The 22,611-nt window shown below is 46.5% G+C and overlaps 1 protein-coding gene across 1 annotated transcript in view; it reads right to left on the bottom strand.

The window, feature by feature from the left end:
* Positions 1–22,611, bottom strand: part of COL23A1 (collagen type XXIII alpha 1 chain) — a 157,574-nt gene that overhangs the window by 27,697 nt on the left and 107,266 nt on the right. The window contains exons 4-7 of the mRNA XM_085236426.1: positions 14,815–14,841; positions 3,115–3,141; positions 1,624–1,650; positions 1,070–1,096 (exon numbers count right to left, since the gene is read on the bottom strand). Coding sequence (XP_085092552.1) covers positions 1,070–1,096; positions 1,624–1,650; positions 3,115–3,141; positions 14,815–14,841 — 108 coding nt within the window. The remainder of the gene's footprint in view (positions 1–1,069; positions 1,097–1,623; positions 1,651–3,114; positions 3,142–14,814; positions 14,842–22,611) is intronic.

Raw genomic sequence — 22,611 nt, 5'->3', positions numbered from 1 at the left:
GAGAGTAAAATAAAATCTGAACAAAGCTCAACCATGGGAAAATAAGCACATAATTATTGGTAGATTAAAACATTAGACAAACACTGCTGTGGAAGCTGGTGCTCATGTCTGCAAGTCCAGCTGAGGCCTCTGCCCACTGCTTTGCAGCAAGAAGGGGGCTACAGGCAGCACTCAGGCCCCCTACTTACCTGGCAGCATGAGACCTGGAGCTCCAAAGCCTGGTGAGCACCTCCAGCACCAAGCAAACCACCGACCCCACACGTACCCTCTCCCACAGAAGTAACCTACAGCCCCAGCCGGGGAGCAAAGAGTCACAGCCACGTGCAGCTGAATCGTCTCCCAAAGCCTTTTCTGAGGGTGGGCGGGCACTCAGAACAAGTCTGAGTCCTTATGCTGAGCCCCTCCACAGCTGTGCAGAAATAAATCTGGCTGGGGAATTTTAGGGGCTCTTGAAGCCCAACAATGACACTTCCAGACGCACCCATGGAGCTGCTTTGGGAAAAAATGACACCAAAAAGCACTTAACAGCCTCGAGCAGAAAAAGGAAAAATAGGGCTGAGACATCTCTGGCCAACATTAATCACTGCCCTCTGCAGAAAACTCCATCTATGTTATAGACAGAACAATTTCCCCCTCACCTTTTAACAGCCTTCATTCTCAACCACAGGCAGCCTAGGCATTGCCTGCACATCACCCTCTTCCCAGCAAGAGAGAACAAATCTCCACCCCACCCAACACAGCACCTTGCCTTGGGAGCTGTGACTTCCACCATGTACTGGTTCTTTGATGCCAACAGACAAGGAGCACAGCTTTGAGAAGAGAACAGAGCCCATCTCTGACATGGAAAGAAGGAATGAAGGAGAGGAAAGCACGTGAAACTCTTAACGAGGCCCATGAAGATCTTCAGCTCCTTTCCCCATTCTCATGATTAGACAGAAACAACGTGAAGAGCTCCAATGGCAAAACAAAGCATTTCCAGAACCGCCGCATGGACAAAGTTGCACGCTTTGCACAGTGACCAAAGCCAACCAGAGTTGGGAGTGAAACAACACACTGTGTCACTACTCACCCTCGGGCCGATGTCCCCTGCTTCACCCTGTGCGTCAGGAGGAACAGCAAAGGTCAGCTGTTAGAGGTCAGATTTCAAACGCGAGGAACCGAGCGCGGGGTCGGCTGGAAGAGGGAACAGCACACAGGGGAAGTGGGAACGGTCCTATTGCTTATTCAAAACCAGGGAGAAGAAGTCTTGGAGACAACACAATAGGGAATGGTTCTGCCCTGGCAGGCGATGAAACATAATAAATCTGAAATAACGGACTGTTTCCAACTTTAAGGCTCCCCTAGCAAATACTTATGTCCTACATATGCATGGACTAACATCACTTTCTGTACAGTAATGACATTCCCTGGCTGCTCGAATTTCACAGGAGGATGTCATGCAAACAGAGAGATTGGGCCTGCAGCCTTTCAGCTCCTGTGCTGACACAGCTCTATGGCTGAACCAAACTAAGTGGCAATGCCATGCTATATGGGATGAATATGGGCAAAGTGAACAAAAAGAATCACAGCAAAACAAGGACATGCAGCTGTTTTTGATTAACTGCATGCTAATATAGTCTTTACCTTTTCCCCTTTTGGTCCTGGAGGTCCCTGGAAAAACATAAGGACAACAATTCAGAAACAGTGGAATCAATGCATACATTCTTACCCCAACATCAAAACCAAGCTGATTGCTTTCACCAGTTCACAAATCTGAGGCACATAACTATTACTTTAAGCAGTTTGTTGCTGCTCACAAACAGCACACTACTGGGAAGCAGCAAGGAGGTCGTGCCTGCTATGCAGGGGCACAGGATGGAGAAGGGCCGGGCAGAGCAGGCAGCATGACAGCCACTCAGAGGCAGATGATGCTGAATAGATACAAGACATTTCTCGAAGTATTAAATCACTTCTAGAAAAACACATGCTCAGCATATCATTACAACAATTATACATCTGTTTGAAATAACCAAGGAGGATGGGCTGCTTTCTTTGGCCTATTTGCTGAAGACATAAGTCAAATTCCTTCTAAACAGCTTTCTGTAAGACAGACAGGCAGAGACACACTACAGCCCCAAAGAGAAGCCGCAGAGCTTTGATGTGCTGTTCTACATCCTTCAAGCACAAGACCATCGAGCATCATTTGTTCAGTCCAGCACACGGCGTGGAAGCAGCGCGGCACAGAAGGAGGCAGGAGGTCAGTGGCGATGCTGGAGCATCTGCAGCCTTGTTCTGCATCCCTCCTGCTGGTAGCTTGGCTCTGAGCAAACCTGCTGGCCGCTCTTATGGAAGAGATCGTGAGCAGTCTGGTTTGAGCTTGGCCATTCGTAAGTTTGCTTTTTCATTCAGGCTCTCCCTGCTGCTCATCCAGAGATCTCCCTCCTTCCCTTCAGCCACTCACATCCCCATTGGTGAAGGAGTGCAGTGCTGAGGTTTGCATCACTCTTTTAATTATGGGGTTTTGCTAATTCAAAGACAATATAAAAAAAAAAAAAAAGCAAAAAAACCCCAGCCACAGCTATGAAAAAACATACAACATCCAGCTATAACAAAATATTCCCTAGCTGGCTAGAAATCAGTGCAGTCAAGAAGTTATCCCAGACAAAGACTGAGCGACTTTAGAAAAAAAAAAAAAAAAAATCACTTGGTTGAGTACCAAAGCTTGAAAAGATTTCAGATGGTGCCCTCTAGTGAATGCGGAACAAAGTGAGACAGGGAAACAAAACCCAGAAGCAGCCATGAGCTCCTGCAGCAGTTTTCCGGTGAAAGGACTCAGCACCGACCAGTGCTCGGCCAGCACCATCAGTGGGTGTGCGACTGTAAAAATTAGCAAGAGGAGCATAGAGCACCGAGTGTCCACAGGGCCTCTGAGAAAAAAAGAAAGAAAACTCAGGCCTACGGCTTAAACTTGCACGTGTTACTAATCACAGTGTAATTATTCTAAATGCAATCTGCCCCATAAACAGTTATACACACAGAAAATATCTCAATTTAGGTTGTATTTGAGATTCTGCCTAGACATGGCATAGCAGTGTGAAGGAAGAGATGATACGTTCAGCAGGTGCTGCTACTTACTGGTTTGCCATCCAAACCAAGGGGACCCTGAAAAGGGATGGAAGAGACAAAATGATTAAAGAATAAAATACCCCAACAATTTACAAGCACTGCAGTATCAGTCATGCTCTGAGAGAGGCTCTACTCGCATACTGTACAATCCTTGGCTATGTTACTTATACACCTTATCCTTCACGCATGCGATCCAGCAAGAAGGTTTCAGAGCAGCTGAGCGAGAGGTGACAACTTGCAGAGCACGAAGAGGTGAGGAAGGAAGCGACAGGGTTAGTGACAGGGGCACATGGCTCTGGCACAGCACTCAGGACTACCTCAGGTTTTTAAGGACTAAGAACTGCTTTGGTTAAACTGATGGGATCCCAGGAGTGATCCACCACAGGCTTGGAGCTGGATGCGGTGTTCTGCTTTCTCCAAAGGACATGCTAAAGCTCTGCTGTACTCTGTGGGGGAGCACCCATCACCCTCAGACCACAATGGGAAGCCTCATGGATGGGGCCATGTGTCTCACTGGTGAGGAAGGAAGGGTACATCCATCCCACAGATACCTATGTGCTTGTTCCATCAACAGCAGCACTCCACCAGAATTACAGCTGTATTTGCAGGACCAAGCTTTGGGCTACCCCAGCTCTCCCTTTCCTAGCAATGCTGCAGGAGTGTGTGGTTGATCAATGTGTGCAGTTATTTGCATTTAACAGCAAACCCAAGGAGAACTGTATTTTCCTTCTTCTCTACCTGCAGCCTAGGCTCATAAAGCTTCTCCTCACATAGATACAAAGACAACTCAGCCTGAAAACATTTCCCAAAGAGATAAGACACAATGGCTTCAAGTCCACAAAATGCTCAGACTTCTTCTTGCACCACAGACTCCCCAGCCCAGGCTGACAAGGGCTCCAGGCAGAGCCAAGGGCCGTGCCAGATGTCCCCACAGCATCTTTGGCTTTGCAGCCTGGAGAACGTACTGAAGCACACACCCTCTAGATGGTTGCATAACACAACAATAAAGAGTCAAAGTTTTCTGTATTAGGAAACTGTTTAGGGTGAACTTTTTCTGAGTTTAGCTTAAATCTATGATGCTGAAATGGAGATTAAAAAAAAAAAAAACAGCAGAAAAAAAAAAGAGATGTTTGTAAGAGAAGACTGAAGTCTGCATTAAAAATAATGTGTCCATTTCCCAGCTCCAGCTGTCAGGAAGGAATAAGTCAGCCTGCAGCAGCAGTACTGCCAGGCTTGGAGTGTTAAACCCCAGGTCTGCATGGCTCTGTTGGGTGAGAGGCAAACCCAGAGGGCTGGGGGGAGCAGTGCCAAGGATACTCACCTGAAAACAACAGGCATCCCTGTACACGTGAGGTTTTGGAAGCTACCAAACCCTGATTATCTACGTACTGTATGTTATTTATGAGGAACTACCAGCATACAAATGTCAATACACCAAAGTATTGATGAAAGAGACGAGCAAACTTAGCAGTGTCCACTGATACAGGCTTGCATACCACAGCCAAACTACTCCTTCCCTGACAGACATCACTCTGCACTTTATCTCACAGAATCACAGAATTGTAGGGGTTGGAAGGGACCTCTAGAGATCATCGAGACCAACCCCCCTGCCAAAGCAGGTTCCCTACACCAGGTCGCACAGGTAGGCGTCCAGGCGAGACTTGAATATCTCCAGAGAAGGAGACTCCACAACCCAGTTCACTCAGCCTTTCTTCATAGGGGAGATGCTCCAGGCCTTCACCATCTTTGTGGCCCTCCGCTGGACTCTTTCCAAGAGATCCCTGTCTTTTTTGTACTGGGGAGCCCAGAATTGGACACAGTACTCCAGATGAGGCCTTACCAGGGCAGAGTAGAGGGGGAGGATCACCTCCCTCGACCTGCTGGACACGCTCTTCTTAATGCACCCCATGCCATTGGCCTTCTTGGCCACGAGGGCACACTGCTGGCTCATGGCCAACCTGTCGTCCACCAGGACGCCCAGGTCCCTCTCTGCAGAGCTCCTCTCCAGCAGCTCATCCCCCAGCCTGTATTGGTGCATGCAATTATTCCTCCCTAGATGTAAGACCCTACACTTGCTTTTGTTGAACCTCATCCGGTTTCTTACTGCCCAGCTCTCCAGCCTGTCCAGGTCTCGCTGAATGGCAGCACAGCCTTCAGGCGTGTCAGCCAATCCTCCCAACTTCGTATCATCAGCAAACTTGCTGAGGGTGGCCACTATCCCCTCATCAAGGTCATTGATGAAGATGTTGAACAAAACCGGACCCAGCACAGACCCCTGGGGGACACCACTGGTCACAGGTCTCCAGCCAGACTCTGCACCACCAACGACGACCCTCTGCGCTCTGCCAGTCAGCCAGTTCTCAACCCACCTCACTGTCCACCCGTCTATCCCACACTTCCTCAGCTTTGTTATAAGGATGTCGTAGAAGACAGTATCAAATGCCTTTCTAAAATCAAGGTAGACTACATCTACCGCTCTTCCCCCATCCACCCAGCATGTGACAGCATCATAGAAGGCCACATCTCACCCCACTTCTTTACATCAGAGTGATTGGGAAAGGTGTCAGGTCTGCCAGATTTCCCTCCTGAAGCTACAATTGCTGGAGTTGTTTGACCTGAAGCTCCCAATGCAGTTACTGGGGACCTCCAGAAGAAAAACATGGGACCTGAGCAGAGAACTCACAGCACATCCAAGTTCTCAACGAAACAGAAGTCCCAAGGATTTAAAAAATAAAAGAAATTTATAATAGCAATTCATCAGCTTCTAGCTATTCTTGTATCAGTCCACAAAGAGACATCCAGAAGGAAAAACAATAGCCTATTCAAAGAATGTTTGTTTGAGGGAAAGCATTTAATGCTCAAGAGAAACAATATCCGCTGGGCTTTCAAAGGGGCTCTGGGCCAGCCGCTCTGCTGAGCGGACAACGCTGTAAGCCAGGCTCGTAAATGTTCATCAGTTCAGGCTGAGGTCTGATGGGCTGAGCCCAACCTGCCTGGCCAGCAGCTCACGGTGGAAGGCCCCGAGCAGTCATGGAGCTGCTAGGGTAAAGGAAGAGACCACACTGGAGGTGTGGGTGTGCTCCACGGAAAGCCTGCAACGTTCAGAAGCGCCCAAGTGTTGAGATCATGATTCTCCCTGCCTTGAATTCTGGTCCATGTCATTTTAATTAAAGATGAAGCAATGTTTAGTTTAGTTGATAACTAAGGAACAGAAAAACAACTCCCTGTTCCCCAATCAAAAACCAACTCTAGAGAAGTTTTTATTTTGGAGGGGACAAAAACCACACTTAAACAACAAACAAAGAGCTTAAAAGAAGGGCGAGCGTTCTGTACACCCCACAACAGAGCCAAAGCAATTGGAAGCTCGCAGAGTTGTGCTGCGACTTTTGCCAGGGATAAGTTTCACTCCTGTCCTTGCCCATGCTCTACTACAAGCCTTCTGCTCCTAATCACACAGTGAAAACACTTCACATAATTCAACACTCACAAGTTGAGAGAGAACGAACCATTTTGTCTAGAACAAGCCTGATGCTTTGAAACTGAGCATCAGTCAGCTTTCCTCAAAGTGTGGATCTGACCAAAACCACCACTGCAGTGACAAAACCCATCAATCCCGAGCAATTTGAGCAAGCCAGCACTGGTGTGGTCCCAGTTGGGCACTGGCACAGCCAATGAGTGAACACTGGAGCCACTGATTGCTGGTAACTAACTCAGATCTCATTTTCCGATCACACACTAGTAAGGACCACCTGCATTCAGCACCAGGTCAGCATAGCTCTGCAGGATGTCATCAACATTTGAAGGGAAAGGAGGAAATGTTCCTGTCAGATTGATAAAGAAAACACATCTGCAACATCTGGTCAGAGCCACGCTGGAGCATGGGAGGCGAGGAGATGGGTCAGCAGGAGCAGAGGTGAGAGGTGCTGCAGTTGCACTCCCAGACAGTAACACCCATCACACGAAGACATGATTTATGTGCTAGCTGAGAGCACAGACCTGAGCTAGGTGAGATGCTGGAGCACAACTGGAGTTTACTGCTGCTCCATGCACTCTCACTGTCTGCCTTGATTTGGTCATACATTCCAGCTTTAGTGCTCAGTTGTAGTTTTAAAAAACAGGATATTTTTGGTGTTTGTTTCACAGTAGAAACTCAGGAGGGTCAAGACGCAGCACCAAAATACCTCACTTCTGCAGTGATAGCTGATTCACTCAATACTGAGAGCCACCAAAGGCTTAGGAACAATTAGGAAAACACGTCAAGCTTACGAGCTCTGATCCCAAAGCAAACGCTCTTGGATTAAATAATGAACATTTCCTCTGCAGATCCCTTACCCTGCTCAGGGGGAGGCTGGGTGCCAGCCTGGCTGACCTCCTGCCTTTCTCCTCCACTGCTGATGCTGCTGGGGATAGGTTTGCTTCAGCAACGCTGCAGGAATGTTAGGGGCAAAATATTGAGTGAAAACAAAGCCAGAGATTACTAAAAGGCCAACCCTTCCGAGTTGGGAAATCTTCTCTCATGGTTATTTTTAATGTTTCCTGCTCTGCTAAAAATTAGCACGGTGGTCGGAAGGAACCCTGCAGTCAAATTTTCACGGATTCAAAGGACTGCCTTCAATCTCTGTCTCTGTGGTTTAGAAAAATAGTAAAATCTTACATTTGAGAAGGAGGAAAGTGTCAGAACAAAAGAGCATGGCAGTATTTCAGCACCATCACCAAGGGCCTGGGATCACCGAGTGCTGCTGAGCCTCCTTCTGCTCCGTCCACCACCTCCACTGCTCCAGGAATCATTGGCCCTTCCAAGCAGCAGCACTTACACACACGTGAGGAGATGGCTGAGTTCCTACAGCCCATGGGAAGGGTTACCTGCAACACTGCTGCAGGCGATGGCTGAGTCCAGACAGATCTGTTCATGTGCTAATTAACAACCTTTGCTAATAATGTGCTTCAGATGGAACTACATCCTGCAGCCACAGCTGAAGGCAGCAAATCCTGGGTAGAAGGCTTAGACAGAGGATGCAGAGCAGCAGCCTGATAAGGGCCAGGCGTGTGTTAACAAACCAACAAAAAAAAATAATTGTGTTCTATTCCAAAAAAATTAAAAAAAAAGTCCTCATACTGCTGGGCAGCCTTATGTCCATTCTTTGACAGAAACAAAGCAGAAACGAGCAGTAATGTGCTAAGAACTTCACCCATAATGCAAACCAGAGCGTGGGGCTCTGCAGGAGAGCTGCCACCCCGGAGGCTGGGCTGTGCCATGCAAGCTGCCCACCACCCAACGTCCTCTGCAAGGGGATCTCAGTGCGGATATCGGTGCTTGCAAGGGTTCCTGAAATCCTTCAAAAATACAAAATAAAAGAGGGAAGGAAAAAAAAAAACAACAAAAGCAGCCCTGGCACTCTTCTGAGGGCCTTTTGGAGCAGTACTGGACCCTACTCATCGTTCAGTTCCTTCTGGGCACCACCAGCACAGGCTCACTGCAGCACTTAGCTCCCAGCTCCCTTCCCAGATGTACCAGCAATGTTCATCAGGGGTTCGTTATGGAGGTAAGAGACCTTTTCCTCTTCATTATCTGCCTTTAACATAGAACTCCAGCACAAGTCTCCTTCCATCTCCTCACAGAACTCCCTCACTGCTTCGCTAGACATCTTTCCAAAGATGCCTGGAAGTAAATTTGATGCTAAGCAGCGCAAAGGGATCAAAACAAATCACTGCACAGAAACAGCACCAGACATTGCCCCAATTCCTGAACCTGCTTAGATGAATCACAAAGAAATGTCCCAAGAGAGACGTGGGTTCACCCACTCCTTCCAGCACACAGGGAAGCAGAGAAGCCCTAAAGTTGCCTGCCCTGATGCATGGGCCAGCTCCTGCTCCTCCACACTTGTGCACAATTGCACGAGATCGTGTCATCTGCTGCTGAGCACCAGGTCAGGAGCGAGAGCTCATATGTGCATCACATGGCACCAGTTTGCTTCCAGAACAACAAAGTGCTTTTATGGAAGAAAGTCCCCTGACTTCCCTTAAATTTCTGAGGTTGAAATGGGTTCCATGTGTGCTGTGCAACTCCTTCTTGTAAGCATTTGGTGCCCAGTTGGGTTCTGGACATTTTGTGTCCAGCCAAGAAAGGAGACAGCCTCTGTGGTGGGAATAAAATTTTGATGTTGGTAAGCAATTGTATTGGAGAATTCCAAGCAAACACTTCAACCTCACAGTATCTTTATATCCTTGCCCTGTTACTGCAATTCCAGCTCTATGGCTCCATTGAGATTGCCTCTCCTATTGGGCCAAAGAGCATATTCCTTGGTTTTCCTCAGTTTTCTTCTGCATACAAGCAGAAAAATTCTCCTTGCAGTTGTTGTTGGTGCCTCTGCTTGGCCAGAAGTTCTGGAAGAGGAATGGGAAGCCCAGAAGACAACCAAATATATCTACCATTCCCCTGCTGGATGTGATGAGGCAACTTTTTATTTTTCCCTGTGCAAGAACTACCTCTAAATCCAAAGAAAAACAAACTGCTGCCCCGAAGAGATGTTCTTTACAAAGTCATTGTCTCCACAGATAGAGACAGTAAATGGACACAACAGGAGAATGCACTGGATCTGCTTTCCTGGCTTAAAGTTACCCCCTTCCAGGCAGTACGTGAATTGGCCACAAAACTGATATTAGAATGAAGAAATTCAAACTACAAAATTTGCCTTGTAAAACGAATTTTCTGTTACTTCTGTCTTTTGGAGTCTTACTGGGAGAATTATGTGTGCAAATGACTTAATTCACAGGAGATACCCCTGAAGTTTGAATATTTATGAATAAAGAGACCCGTGAGAACAAACATAGGACTGAAGCCTGCAATTAAGAACAATGACTACAGTTCAACAGTTATGAACTTGATGAACCTAGCCAAGGAAACGAAAAAGTCAACTTGACAATGGCAACCTTCATTTTGGAGATGGACACCAATTACACAACACTGTTCTAGGAGATATCTAACAATGCCAGACATTAAATATGATGTTATTTTATATGGCATTCACAGCTACCCAAAACACCCATGGAACATACAGGTGCTCCGTGTCCGTACACAAGCTACCACTCTGGGTCTGGAAACCATCTGCCTATTGTAAAACCAAACCAAAACAAAAAAAACAAAAACAAAAACCCACAAGAAAAGTATGAGATTCACACGCTCGTTCCTACAACCCATGGGATCTGACCATGTAGCATGGTCTCCCATTCTTGGCAGTCTTCCTGAAGTGTAAAACTGCTGTTCCCAAACACACTTGGCTAAATCCACAGTCTGGGGCTTTTTGGTAAACTCGAAGGGACCACGACAGAATGGAGGAACTGCCACAAGCAGTGGCTTTGGCATGTGTTCCTCATTTCTCGCCTGTGTTCAAAGCACGTTTATGGGTTGCACACAAACAGCTTACATGGACTTTCCCCTGCTGAGTTATTTACATTAATTGAAACTCCTAATTGCTCGCTGGAGGAAACCCCAAACTCAGTTGGTTGAAGCCAAGGTCTAGGGCTGCCACCAAAGCACTGCCATGCTGCGGTCCTGGGAGCTACGGAGCCAGCTTCCCTTCTGCAAGCGCTCCCTCAGCCCTGCTCCAGACATCAGCTCAGAAATAACATTTGGCTTCACTTTTTGTCTTGAAAATTAATTAAGACCAGAGGTTTTCATCCTTACAATTTCATTTCTGGCTCTAAGCACTACAGTTGAGCGTTTAGCTCACTATGCAGAGCTCCCCAAAAAGCGTCTCAGAAGATGCTGAGCCATTTAGCTCCAACTGCAACTTAACCCAAGATGAGAATATTCTGTGCAAGAATATTTCAGTTTTGACTTAGCAGTTACTCCCTGCAAGGTGCATCAGCGTAGAGCAAAGTCTGTGTTATTCTCAAAGTTCACCCAGCACAAAGTGCCAGGATGCAGTGAGGGTTCAAAAGGCCCCTGTTGCAAAGCACGTAATTAAAAACAACCAACCACTCTCTGTCCTTTACCAGAACTCTGCTTGTTGGCATAGTTATTGGTCAGCAGAAAAGGATGATATCACTGGATAGTGAATTACTTTGAGTAAGAAGACTCAAAGCGTGACTTCTCAGCAGGCAGAACTGGAAGCCCTCTCCTCCCCCACAGTCCTGATGAGCTGCCATCACTGCAAGAGATGGGCAGAGCAATGCCAAAGCTCTTTCAGGCAACACGCATTAATGATTTACAAAATTCAAAGGCAAACATTATACGCTGGAAGAAACAAATGAGTAACACTCTGATCAACTAAAAATAGATGCTAGTATTCCAAGGAAAATGTATAAAGTAAGAGACAACTCTGTTTCCTATCACACTTCTTCTGCAAAGCCTATTCCCTGCTCTGCTTTTTATTAATGAAGACACGCACATAAAGTAATTCACCTCATTAATCAACTTAATTCCTTTGGTTTCTTCCCACTTGAAGTGACAACTCTCCATTGGGGATGTCACGTTTAGATGGTGTTGTGGAGACCAACTCTGGGGAGGATTGAGTTAGCAGAGGCAGATGAAACTCTTCAGCAGAATTGGGCTCCAGAAGGCTCTCTGATGGATGGGAAAAGGGAAGGAAATGGTTTCTGGTGAACAGTAAATATGACATCTCACTGGGAAAGAGGAGAAATATTGTGTAGGAGGAGACTGAATGGCTTGAAGGCAAGGAGAAAACTATCCCCACATGGGGCAGGAGCATGGGATGAGCACAGGCTGCTGAAGGCACCTCCCAGCCATCACTTCTCTCCTCCATAGATGATCCGATTCTATGAAACAATCTCATGATGGGAAGATCTGCCTGCATCAGAAGGTCACTTGGAAGAGCTGTACTGGAAGCAGACTAGCCATCTGGTCTTCATGTCTCTGTTTTCCAAATACAGCAGTCTACATCACTAGCATAGGCAGCCGGAAGCACCCCTGTGCTGGCCCTCTGCAGAACCCACCCCTCTGTTCCCTTCTTGGCTTTACAAGGATGAATGACCCCCCAGTGCCAATGCAACGACCCTATGAAGAGGTAGGCACGGGTCCCTGCTCAGGCACAGAGCAGAGCATGTGGACAAGTGCACATCTGCTTTTCCTCTGCTCCAGTACAGCTGTGGAAAAACCCAAAATCGAGCTCTGGGTCTGCATGTAAGTTTGGGGTGGACGCTCTTGGCAAATACCAAAAGTGTCATCCAAATTATCCTCATCAACCTGATACAAAGCTGCTGTCATCTCTTCAGAACAGCTGGTGAGGGGAGCACCAGGGCAAAACTGCGTAGGCAAACCAGCAGGAGTGGCTGTTCTGCCTGCGGCCGTGCTCTGCAACACCCTCCAGAGCAGCAGGGAGAGCTCAGCACCCACTTGTGCACCCTCAAAGCAGGTGCATCTGAAGCCCCAGTGCTGTCCCCATGGCTGCTGAGCATGTTCCTGAGCAGGGCAACTGTTGGCACAGTGAAATGGGAGCTGAGCATCACAGCCAGAGACGTAAAAGGACCCTGGAAGCTGCTGTACCCCCATGCCCTCCATGCAGCCCACACCACGCAGCTGCACTAATGCACGTTGAAGGCTTTTCCTGTCCAGGATTGTGCCTGGCTAATGTGTCCAAGCTCACCAGAAGAAACAACTTGAGCTACTGAACTTTGAGCCCGCAACCACAGAGAGCTCTGCTCTATTTCCACTTCATTTAATTCCAACACTCAAAACCAGAAGGGATTTAGGATAACACACGTTGTTGTTGGCACATGCTTAACTGTTAAACAAGAGTCTCAGAGCCCAGATGGACTGACAGACTGGCTCAAGCCCTCCTGAGAGCCTATCTGCTCTCCCTATTGCACTCAGCACCTTGCTCAAGTGCTAGCAACTTGCAAATAAAATCAAAGAACTGTTATCCAAGAGGTGGAAGTGTTACCACATCCATCTCTGGTGCCAAACACTATTTAATTTCCACTCACTACTATTTCTGCACTTGCCCATAGCCGAAGTTTCATGCAATTTTGTTAAGGAACTGCAGAAAGTATGGGAGAGGGAAAAAAACTTTAAGAAATGATCAGAAGGTGCCAAGATGATGGCACAACATCCCCGCATGATTCTATGAAAGCACCTACTCACTGGGCTCAACTGAGGTTTCCCATGTTAGAGCCATCTCTGCCCATGCCAGTGCCCAGCCCTCCCCACCAGCCCCATCCCCAGCAGTGCCCCAGCACGGTGCTCTCTCACAAGGACATCCACTGAGCCCTGAGCATCCCCCACCATGACACAGTTCACCTCCACCACCAGCCCTGCACTGTCGTACAGGAGCAACCACAGCCAGACGACTACCTTCAAATTTTACCTGCTCAGAGTTAATTTGCTCAGCCAGAAGGAAACTAAATAATTAAATCAGTTTGCCCAAGCAACTGGATGTAATAAAGTCTCTCCACATGCTTCTACTGAATTACTCTCAATTCTGTTTTATGTTGTTTTGTCCTCCACATATACACCTTGAAAATACAATTATTATCACCTCCTTATTAGATAAAACTACTTAGCATAGCCACAGGCCAGCAATTCACTGTTCACTGGGTTGGGCTTATCATTTTGCAAGGCCCAGAATAAAACCAGTAGCGCAGCAACAGCAGGTGCCAGGGAGCAAGGAGACAGGAGCAAAAGCCTTCCAGGGATATAATGCTGTTCTCCCAGTGCAGATGTAGCAGCAGAGCTGGAGGTGGGGCAGTAGCACAATCCCTCACTGGGACCTGGAGTCAACACAAGGCTGGGGCTGGCTGCCAGGCCAGGCTGGGGGGCATGCTCTGTGCTAGGGAAAATCTGCTATTTCATCTCAGCATTTCCGATGTTCAAGACTCCATGACTAACCACAGGCACACGCTTTGCCAGAATATCATCAACATAAAGATAAGGGCAAACCTGCCCACAGCCAAGGGTACTGCTTGTTCATCAGTGGTTAGCCACATCCTGCAAGAGCAGGAAGCCACCGTAAAATTACAATTACACAGGTCGACTAGGGCAAAGTCTCCCATCTTGAGCTCAGCTCTGAACCACCACTTGTGTGTTTCTGTGCCCTCCTTGCTCTGCTGAGGCCCCAGACATGACAAACTTCCAACATGGTTGCCAGGGGGAGATGGAGCCATCCAAAGCAATGGAGCCCCAGCCTACTGCAAAGACCACCTGCTCATTCTGCAAAATTAACACCTGTGTGTACCTCTCCTCCTCCGGGCCTGCTGGAGAAAGGTTCCTGTCTTCCTTGGGGAGAGGGAAATGGAAACTGAAATCAGCTTTGTTTTCCTTCCAGCCCTCCTTCTTAAAGCTCTCCATCCATCACACACACAAAATCCAACAGATGTTGGTTTGGTTTAACAGCTGCTCGGAGGAATCAGGACAGGGCATGAGGTGGCAGTGACAAGGAGCAAGTTTTCCTAACAGTCTTCTTGAGAAAAAAGTAAACAGGCAGGAGTGCAATAACAAATACCACAAGAGTGTTCTGTAATACCACAAAAGACTTCAAGCCTTTTGCTCTGTAAACAACAGAGAACACTGCAGAGGCTCCTGAGACTTTGGGCCAAATCTCTCTACAGGCCATCATTGACAAAGGGTGCAGAAAAAAGGAAAAAAAAAAAAGATCAAGACACGCAAAGAAAATCAAGTGTCATGGCAAAGACAGAAAGAATGACGGGGTGCAGATTAAAAGAGAATTAAAACAAAAGGAATAGCGGAGTTACCGGGTAACCATCGCGTCCTGACTGCCCCTGTGGTGGGGAACAAGCGAGATATCAGGTCAGTCAATGCTCATGGCAGCAGGCAGGGCAGGGGCTGTCAGCTCCCACACTGGCCCTAGGACCAAACTTCTCCGTAGAAACATCTCGGGGCAACTTTCTTCCCCAAAAAGGTCACGTCTACAGCCAATTTTCCCCAGATTTTGACCTCATGCCTTACTTAAGCTACTTACCGAAGGCTTGGCCAGCTTGCCCCCATCCCTGCTGCCCATGAAGCAAACAGTAGGGTCCCAGTCACGCACCCATGGCCCCATCCCAAAACCAGAGAGGTTCTGTTGGTTATTGGTGAGCACTGAATTACCCCGGCACCTGATCCTGTGCAGGTTTTCTCCTTTCAAATCCATTACTCTCTTTGAGGTCGAGATTCCCCCAGCTCACCTCTACACCTCATTTCTGTTTGCAGTGAAGTGGAAAGCAGCAGATGCTATGGGGAAAGACCTTAAGTCATTAACAATACCTGTAGGATCAGCAGAGAAAACCCCAACTCAACCAGAGGACTTCACCCTTTCCGCTTTCCCAAAGGCATTTCCAGCTCCAGCTGAGCCAGTGGCACAGTGAGGGACTGCTGTAAGCCAGACACCAGGCAGATTCCCAGGAAGGAGCTGTTAAGCATTAGCTGGTACACAGGCAGGCAGTAAGGCATGTGTCTGCTACAGCAGTGTCATATGCTACTATAAACATAGATTATGTCAGCATGCCTCAGATATGCAGCGAGCTCCACACGTTTCTTACAGCACGAGCAGCTCTGGCAGCCCATTCCTATCCATTACAATGGTTTTCACTTCTTGCTAAGTGCTCCTGCAGCTCCAAACGCCTCCTGCAGCACTATTGGTTCATCCAGAAACAACACTGGCTTCCACAACCACCTATTTAACTAATTGCAGCCTTGGGATAAAGCATACAGTGAGGTCTTTATAGAGATGTATGGCACTGGAGCACACGCACAAATAGGAAACACTTGTAAACTCGCTTGCTGGTGAGCTCCCCAGTCAGCATGCTAATACATAAAGTGTCTGCTAATATCTGAGACTGTAAATGTTTAATTATGTATGTGGCAAGTCTACCCTTCAATGGCAGAAATTTCCTACCCAGCATGTGATTTTAATACCCTCTGAAATGGAGGTTTTATAGCATAGCAGAGCAGAATCCCCCTCACTCACAAGACAGGACAATCAATCATCCAACAGCCACAAATCCTGCACCACAAATTCTAATAATTTTGTACACACAACTAGCTTACGACAGCCAAAAAATGAAATGCCAGAACAACTGCTACTAGGGAACAACAGAACTGAGGATACAGCCTCAGCAGTGCGATGCTGTACATGTAAGATGTAATCGATTCCTTATGGCCAAAATCAAGAAACAGAAGAAACCAATAGAGCTAAATGCAGTACTGCTGAAATAAAATAATATTGTGGTTCTGTGGGTTCTAGGACTTTTATTATAATGTTTAAAGAAGTCTCTGAAAAACGCTACTTGAGCTAAAAATTGCAAGATTATTATTTTTTAAATGAACTAAACCAGGAGTTGTCTCTGGAAGGGCAAAGGGAGAGAAAAACGCCTTGTTTGTGTTCCATCTCCCCTGCGCTCTGCCTGCAATTCAGTAGTGCCGTGGGAACCAGGAAATGAAACCAAGGAGAAACAAAGCAAAACTCAGAGCGCTCCGTATGTTGCCTCTGCCGAATGGCGCACCATGCAGCACATGTGAGGAAGCGCAACGCGGCTGGCTGCGTGTGGGCTGATGGCAGGTGCAGAAATGGTTAAATCAACCCGTTTAAAAGCCAAAGTACTTAAATTAAGAGAAAAGGTCCCTTAAAGACATATCAGTGGAGTGCAGCTCCAGCACCCTGAGCACTGTGCATCCTCTGCCGATCCCTTCAGATGGCGCTTGCCCCGTTCATACCATCATAAACATCTCCGAAACCCATCGTTTTTGTTGTGTGGGCAGACAGGCCGTGTTGTGGTTTTCAATTACAGAATATTTACAGGAAAATGATTTCATGGTCAGACTAAACTTCTGAACACAAACTGACAAGGAAAACTCATTTGTTTGCCTTTCTCGAGCCAGCCAGTATCTAGGATTTATGGCTAATATTGGGCACAACACTTAGAGTCAATGTGTTCAGATCTCCTCTAAGAACAGTCAAGTCAAAGCCATTAAGCCTTAAATTTTCCTAATTTACTCCTTCGAAACACGGCCCAATAATAACTTTACTCAATCCCCTCTCCGGGCAAAAAAACAAACTTGAAATAGAAGTGAAATTTCTAACTGCTGAATGCCATTAACCAAAGCCATCAGCAGCGTGGCCCATCCCAGGAGAACCAAAGCCACAGCGCTGTGACAACACCCACACACCACGTGCAAGTCCTCATCACCTTTTGGCCTTCAGGTAGATGGACAGAACTGGAAATTAATTAGCCCAAGAATTGCTAGCCAAGCTATTTTTCCTGAAATGACCCTTTCCAACCCTGTGAGGCCCTATGAGACGAGAGCAATGTGAAGAAACGTCTCTGTTAATGCAACCATGGACAGGGAAACACATGGCTGCCAACAGCCTGTGCCTCTCCTCCCGCATTGGGGGAAGAAAGAAAGAAAACAGAAGCACCTAACACCCATAAATCCTTTTTAAAAACCCCTCAGCAGTAAGGAGGGCCCAATGGAATGTTCTTTTCTTGCTCCAAAAGCAGCAGGATAACCTCAGATTTGAAAGTGGCGGTGGCACAGCGAAAGGCACGTCTGAACATTTGGAAAGAGGAGTTGACACATTTTCAACTATTACCCCTTCAAACAACAAATTCCCCATAAATTTTCTGGTTGCACTGGGAGGAATGCTCATTATTCTCCCCAGGACTTCAAAGAGAAGCAAGCAAGCTGCATCTTTCCCTCCAGTCCCCGTTGCAAGGCTACCAAACCCATGTTAAGTGATGGAAACACAACAGATAAGAAAAGCAAGGCAGAGCTTTGGAACTAAAAATCCCATCAAAACATTAAAATATTAGTATAGCGCTCGTGGGGCTCAGGAGAAGCTGAGTAAAGAAACTCTAAAGGGAAACCTTTCTTTTTTTTTTTTCCTTCTGAATATTTGCTGGGTTTAAAATTACTGGAAGTCCCCGAGGGCAGCAAGTTAAACATTTTAGAACTCCCCCCACACCATTTGTCTACAATTGTGAAAAAAATACAGCAGCATCTGGTACCAATTTTCCTTCCAGACACACCTCTACCAAAAAATGCTGTGCTTTTGCAATGACACAGAAAGGAAGGGTAGGGGGAAGGAGAAAGCCTTAACTTTGTCGATCCAACAGTAAAATCCACGATACTTACTGCAGGTCCTGGAAAACAAAAGAAAAACAAAGAAAAAAGTCACTTAATCACGAAGATGAAGCATAACCTAAAAAAGCACAGAAAAGGGGGAAAGAAAAATATCAGTTACATTACTTCTCAGTTCAATTCCAGCATGATAAATTTCTAGATAAACTTGACGCTACCCTCGTTCTCCCATGTCACGCATGTTGTTGCCCTGCCAGCATTCATGGCAGGCATAAAATCACATTTTTTACACCTTTGTTCCCACCACGACTCCATCCTCCCTCTCTGCACAAGACCCCAAGTACAGCACAAAGGCATCACCCACATTCACTGCCTGGGCATCCTATGCAACCATGGAGCATGGCCAGCAGAGCCCCTCAACACAGCTGGAGTTCCAAAGTAAGAAGTGTATCTTCATCATGGAGCTCCACTACTATGGAAGAGAAACCGGAGAAGAAATTTCAAAAGCCATCTTTGCCACAGTAGCAGCACAGTGATATGGCTGCCTTCAAGGCCAGAGGGATGCAGCAATCCCACAAATCTACACTAGGTTTTTGGACACCAGTATCACTGGCTGAAGCTGTGGTTAACGGTAGTTAATAAACAGTAATAAATAATCACAGAGAACGGTGCTCCCCTGCAGGGCAGGGTCTCTGCCACGTGCGCTGCTGATTTCTGCAGATTTCCCAGCATTTGCCCTGGTTGGTGCTACCCGGAGGTGAACCCTGAGCCCCTGCTCTAATGCAATCCATATTCACTTCCACTTGCAAGGCGTCCCAAAGCTTGCTGGTTTGGGCTCCTTCATGCTCCATTTCCTGGTTGATCCAAACCAGAAACAAATTACAATTAAAAAAGAAAAAAAATAATAATGTGGGAAAAATTAAAACAGAGAAAAAGAAAAGTAATTAGCTTTCCTCATTGTGTATTATTCTATGAAATACAATGAGAAGCATATTTCAAAAGCTAATGCATCTTCAAGGTTTTTAAAGTTTGTTTAAAAAAAATCTTATGTTGAAAAGTTCAATAACAAAACCCCCAAAAGCTGAAGAATAAGGGCTGAGACCAAAGTGCCTGCTGCCAAAACTCAGCCCATTAACCTGTGCTTGTCAATTGAACGTGGCCAGCCTCACACACAGCCACTGCCAAGTGCCAGCTTCAAATCTTCCCCTCACCTAGAATTCAATTTTTCTTATTGCTAAAATTCACTCAGGCTATTAGTGTTGGTTTAGTTTCTTCTGTACACAGAAGTCAGTGGACCTAAGCCAACGCATTAACTGAGAATCGTAAACCTGATTTATTAACTCATATACCAACTTACCCACAAAAGGCCTCACGTAGAAAAGTAAAATCTAAGTCTTGAATAAGAATCAGCCGGGAAATTATTTTAATATGGGATTTCAGTCACCTACCAATTATAATCTCCTTGGGTTCCGTTGTCTTTTCCAGCTACTGTTTTCTCCCTGCACATACAGGGAAGTGCTCTTTTAAGGTTCTTCTCAACTACTAGAATCAAAGTTAGGGGCCTCCTCCATGTGCCACATAGAATGCTCACGATTGACGCCCATGGAGTTTATTGGCACTTTTGGCCAATAAATCTTCATTAAGGCATAAATTTAAACCTATAGAACCAATCTTTCCCTCCCTCAGAACAGCATGATGCTCTGGCTTGCAGAACATGTTCTTTAAAAGTCTGGTCACAAGATCCTTGTCTCCTATAGAAGCAAGCCAAGTATCCTGCAAGGCAGCAATAAGCAGGAGCTCAGCCTGTGCCAAGGGGCTGCCTCCTCCCCAGCCAGCCTCGAGATACGGGCACACTGAAGAATGAATTGGAAATTCTTGTAACGAACAAAGAGCTGGAAACAGACTTTGTAACTTTCAAATTGGATAACAAATTAACTTGGGAGCTTACTTCAGAAGGAGGAGGAGGAAAACGAAATAACCCGCACGTGCACGGAATTTGTCTACAACTGGTTTCTGCGATCGGCAGCATACATCACTGCTATGGGTGAGGGACCAGCTGGTATCTGAGTCTGCAAGAGCATGGAGATACTCAGATACACCATGAGATTCCTTATGAAGCTCAACAGTTGCACTGGAGGGAGGTGGGACAGAAGCCTATTACAGATAAGTGACCCAAATTTCCTGACGGGGTATACAAAATAACATTCATGTCAGTCTACGACCCAGCACGGTCTCATCCCTGGCAGCACACAGACATAAGGGAAGTGACAGGTCACAGACAATTGTTTCCGCATATTTTTGTAGCTTGGGAATTTGGGGATAAGCAACTATTTCTGTTTAATCGTTTATCATGGAGGCCTTCCTGCCATGACAGCAGAGAAACCAAACCAGGGACAAAAGCTACAGAGGGAAGATGTCCTGGAGCATAAATAAGTAGGACTGATGTTGCTTCTCCTAAAGCTCAGTAGATACCGACACAGCCTTCACCTACAATGGAGTGTGCACAAAGTGATGATGGTAAAACACAGGGAGCACTGAAAATTCCCAAATAAAACCCAAGCTCTGCATGATTCACGCATACACTGCGTGAATAACTGCACACATAGGGCTGTACGTGTGCACATGTAGGGCCAAGGGGCTTGGAAATGTCTTAATGGGTAAAACATGGGCTGTAAGTATGTGTAGGGGTGAGAGAGGAAGAATGCTTCTCCGTGCAGAAATTGCTTTGCTCTTCATTAAAAAGAGCCTTAGATTCTTCCCTATTCCAAACTGGGATATTTCTGTAAACAGAATGGATGTAACAAAATATTAAAAAAAAATACTTTGAACCACAACTTTGGTAGAAGTTCAAGCTAAAGAAACAACTGCAGTGAAATGTAAATTTGGAAACAAGGAAGGGTGGGGGTGAAGGCTGTTTTATCTCATTTCAAAATTTCAAAACCTTTTCCCTAGAAGTGTTTTTGAAGCACAAAATTCCTGTAAACAAAACTTGCAGCCAGAGACAGCAGCTTTTACCCACGCTTCCCAATGAAATAGCACTTTGTCAAATTACAGCCCCTCTCCAGGCGTACCCTGGGCAATTCCTGTGCCCGCAGCAGCCACGCTCCTGCTGTCAGAATCAGAGGCTTGCATCCAGAAGACATCCAGAACCAGCTCTTACTTCACATGAAGACATCTCTGAACGTGAGTTTAGCATGGGAAGAAAACTGTATCTCAGATGTGCAGGCTTGTTGTCAGGAATAATCACAGCAGCTAAAGGTTCAAAGTCTTCCACATTTTTCTTGTAGAAGGCTGCAAACTGCACATAAGGTTGCATTAATTAAAATGCATTTTTCTTTTCATGCATCAACACTTCCTGAGGACAGATGCACAAATGCCACACTTTATCTCCAACGGACAAGCAGCAGCTAGCGTGCAGCAATCGGCCCCATTCCGTGGATCTGGGGCTGTGCTGGAGCAGAGCAAGGACAGCCAGGACCACGCTGTGCTGCTCCAAGATGCGCACGTGCCCCGTGGCATCAGCCGGTCCCTGCGGGAGCTGCAGCGGAGATTCCTAGGGCCAGATGGCCGCTGGTGTAAATACCGCGGGTCAGACAGCACCGCTCGCCTCCATAACTCTGTGTTTGTTTAGCAGGGCTGACAGCCCAGGATCGCTCCCCAAATATCTGGGCTTCATATTTATGGTCAGCGAGGAGGTGAAGGGATCGCAATGCTCAAGCCAGCGCCAGTGGTTTATCCCAATGTTTTCACGCCCTTCTTGATGAAACGGGTCAGACGTGTTATACACTCAAAATCCAAACGGTTCACTTTTTTTCAGAGTTGGTTTCAAACTCATCTCTTACGGTGCCTTCCTGTGGCACAGTGGTTGCCTCAGCGTGCTTTCAAAATGATGAATTCTTAGCTTAGAGAGACGTAGAGTTGTTAGATTAATTTTCTTTATGATCCGAATCCATCAGAGCCAAAGAAAAAAGTAAAATTGAGCCTTGGTTTAAATCAACAGAAGAGTGCGATTGAAATGGGACAGGACAATCTCTTCAAGGTTTCTCTGCTTGTTTATAAGAGATACAGATTGAAAGTTTCAACATGAATCAGAAAAAGGTTTTTTTAATGTTACCATTTTAAGAACTGCCAGGAAAAGCTCTCCCTTTGGCAGGGCTGGAACCAGCACTTTGCCTCCTGGCTTGACAGCAGTGCTTGTCTGGAGGCTGTAAGACCATAACCACATCTGGCCCCTGGGGATGGATGCTATCATGCTAGGCAAACTTTTATTCACATTTATCAGCTGCAGCGAAGGAACAAGAACCTGGTTTATGTGTGGTCAGGTTCTCAAATATAGAAATATATATTCAAGCTATCTATGAAAACAAACATCTGGCAGCTCGGCCAAAAGCAACACACGGAGGGATGTCTGCTTTCCACATTTCTATCTGCAGCAGAGCAGAGCAGGCCTCGGGGCTGCACTGCATTACACA

This window comes from Meleagris gallopavo, chromosome 15 (assembly GCF_905368555.1).
Source record: "Meleagris gallopavo chromosome 15, MGAL_WU_HG_1.1, whole genome shotgun sequence".
NCBI classification, from domain to species: domain Eukaryota; kingdom Metazoa; phylum Chordata; class Aves; order Galliformes; family Phasianidae; genus Meleagris; species Meleagris gallopavo.
This window is presented reverse-complemented; position numbering and strand designations above follow the sequence as displayed.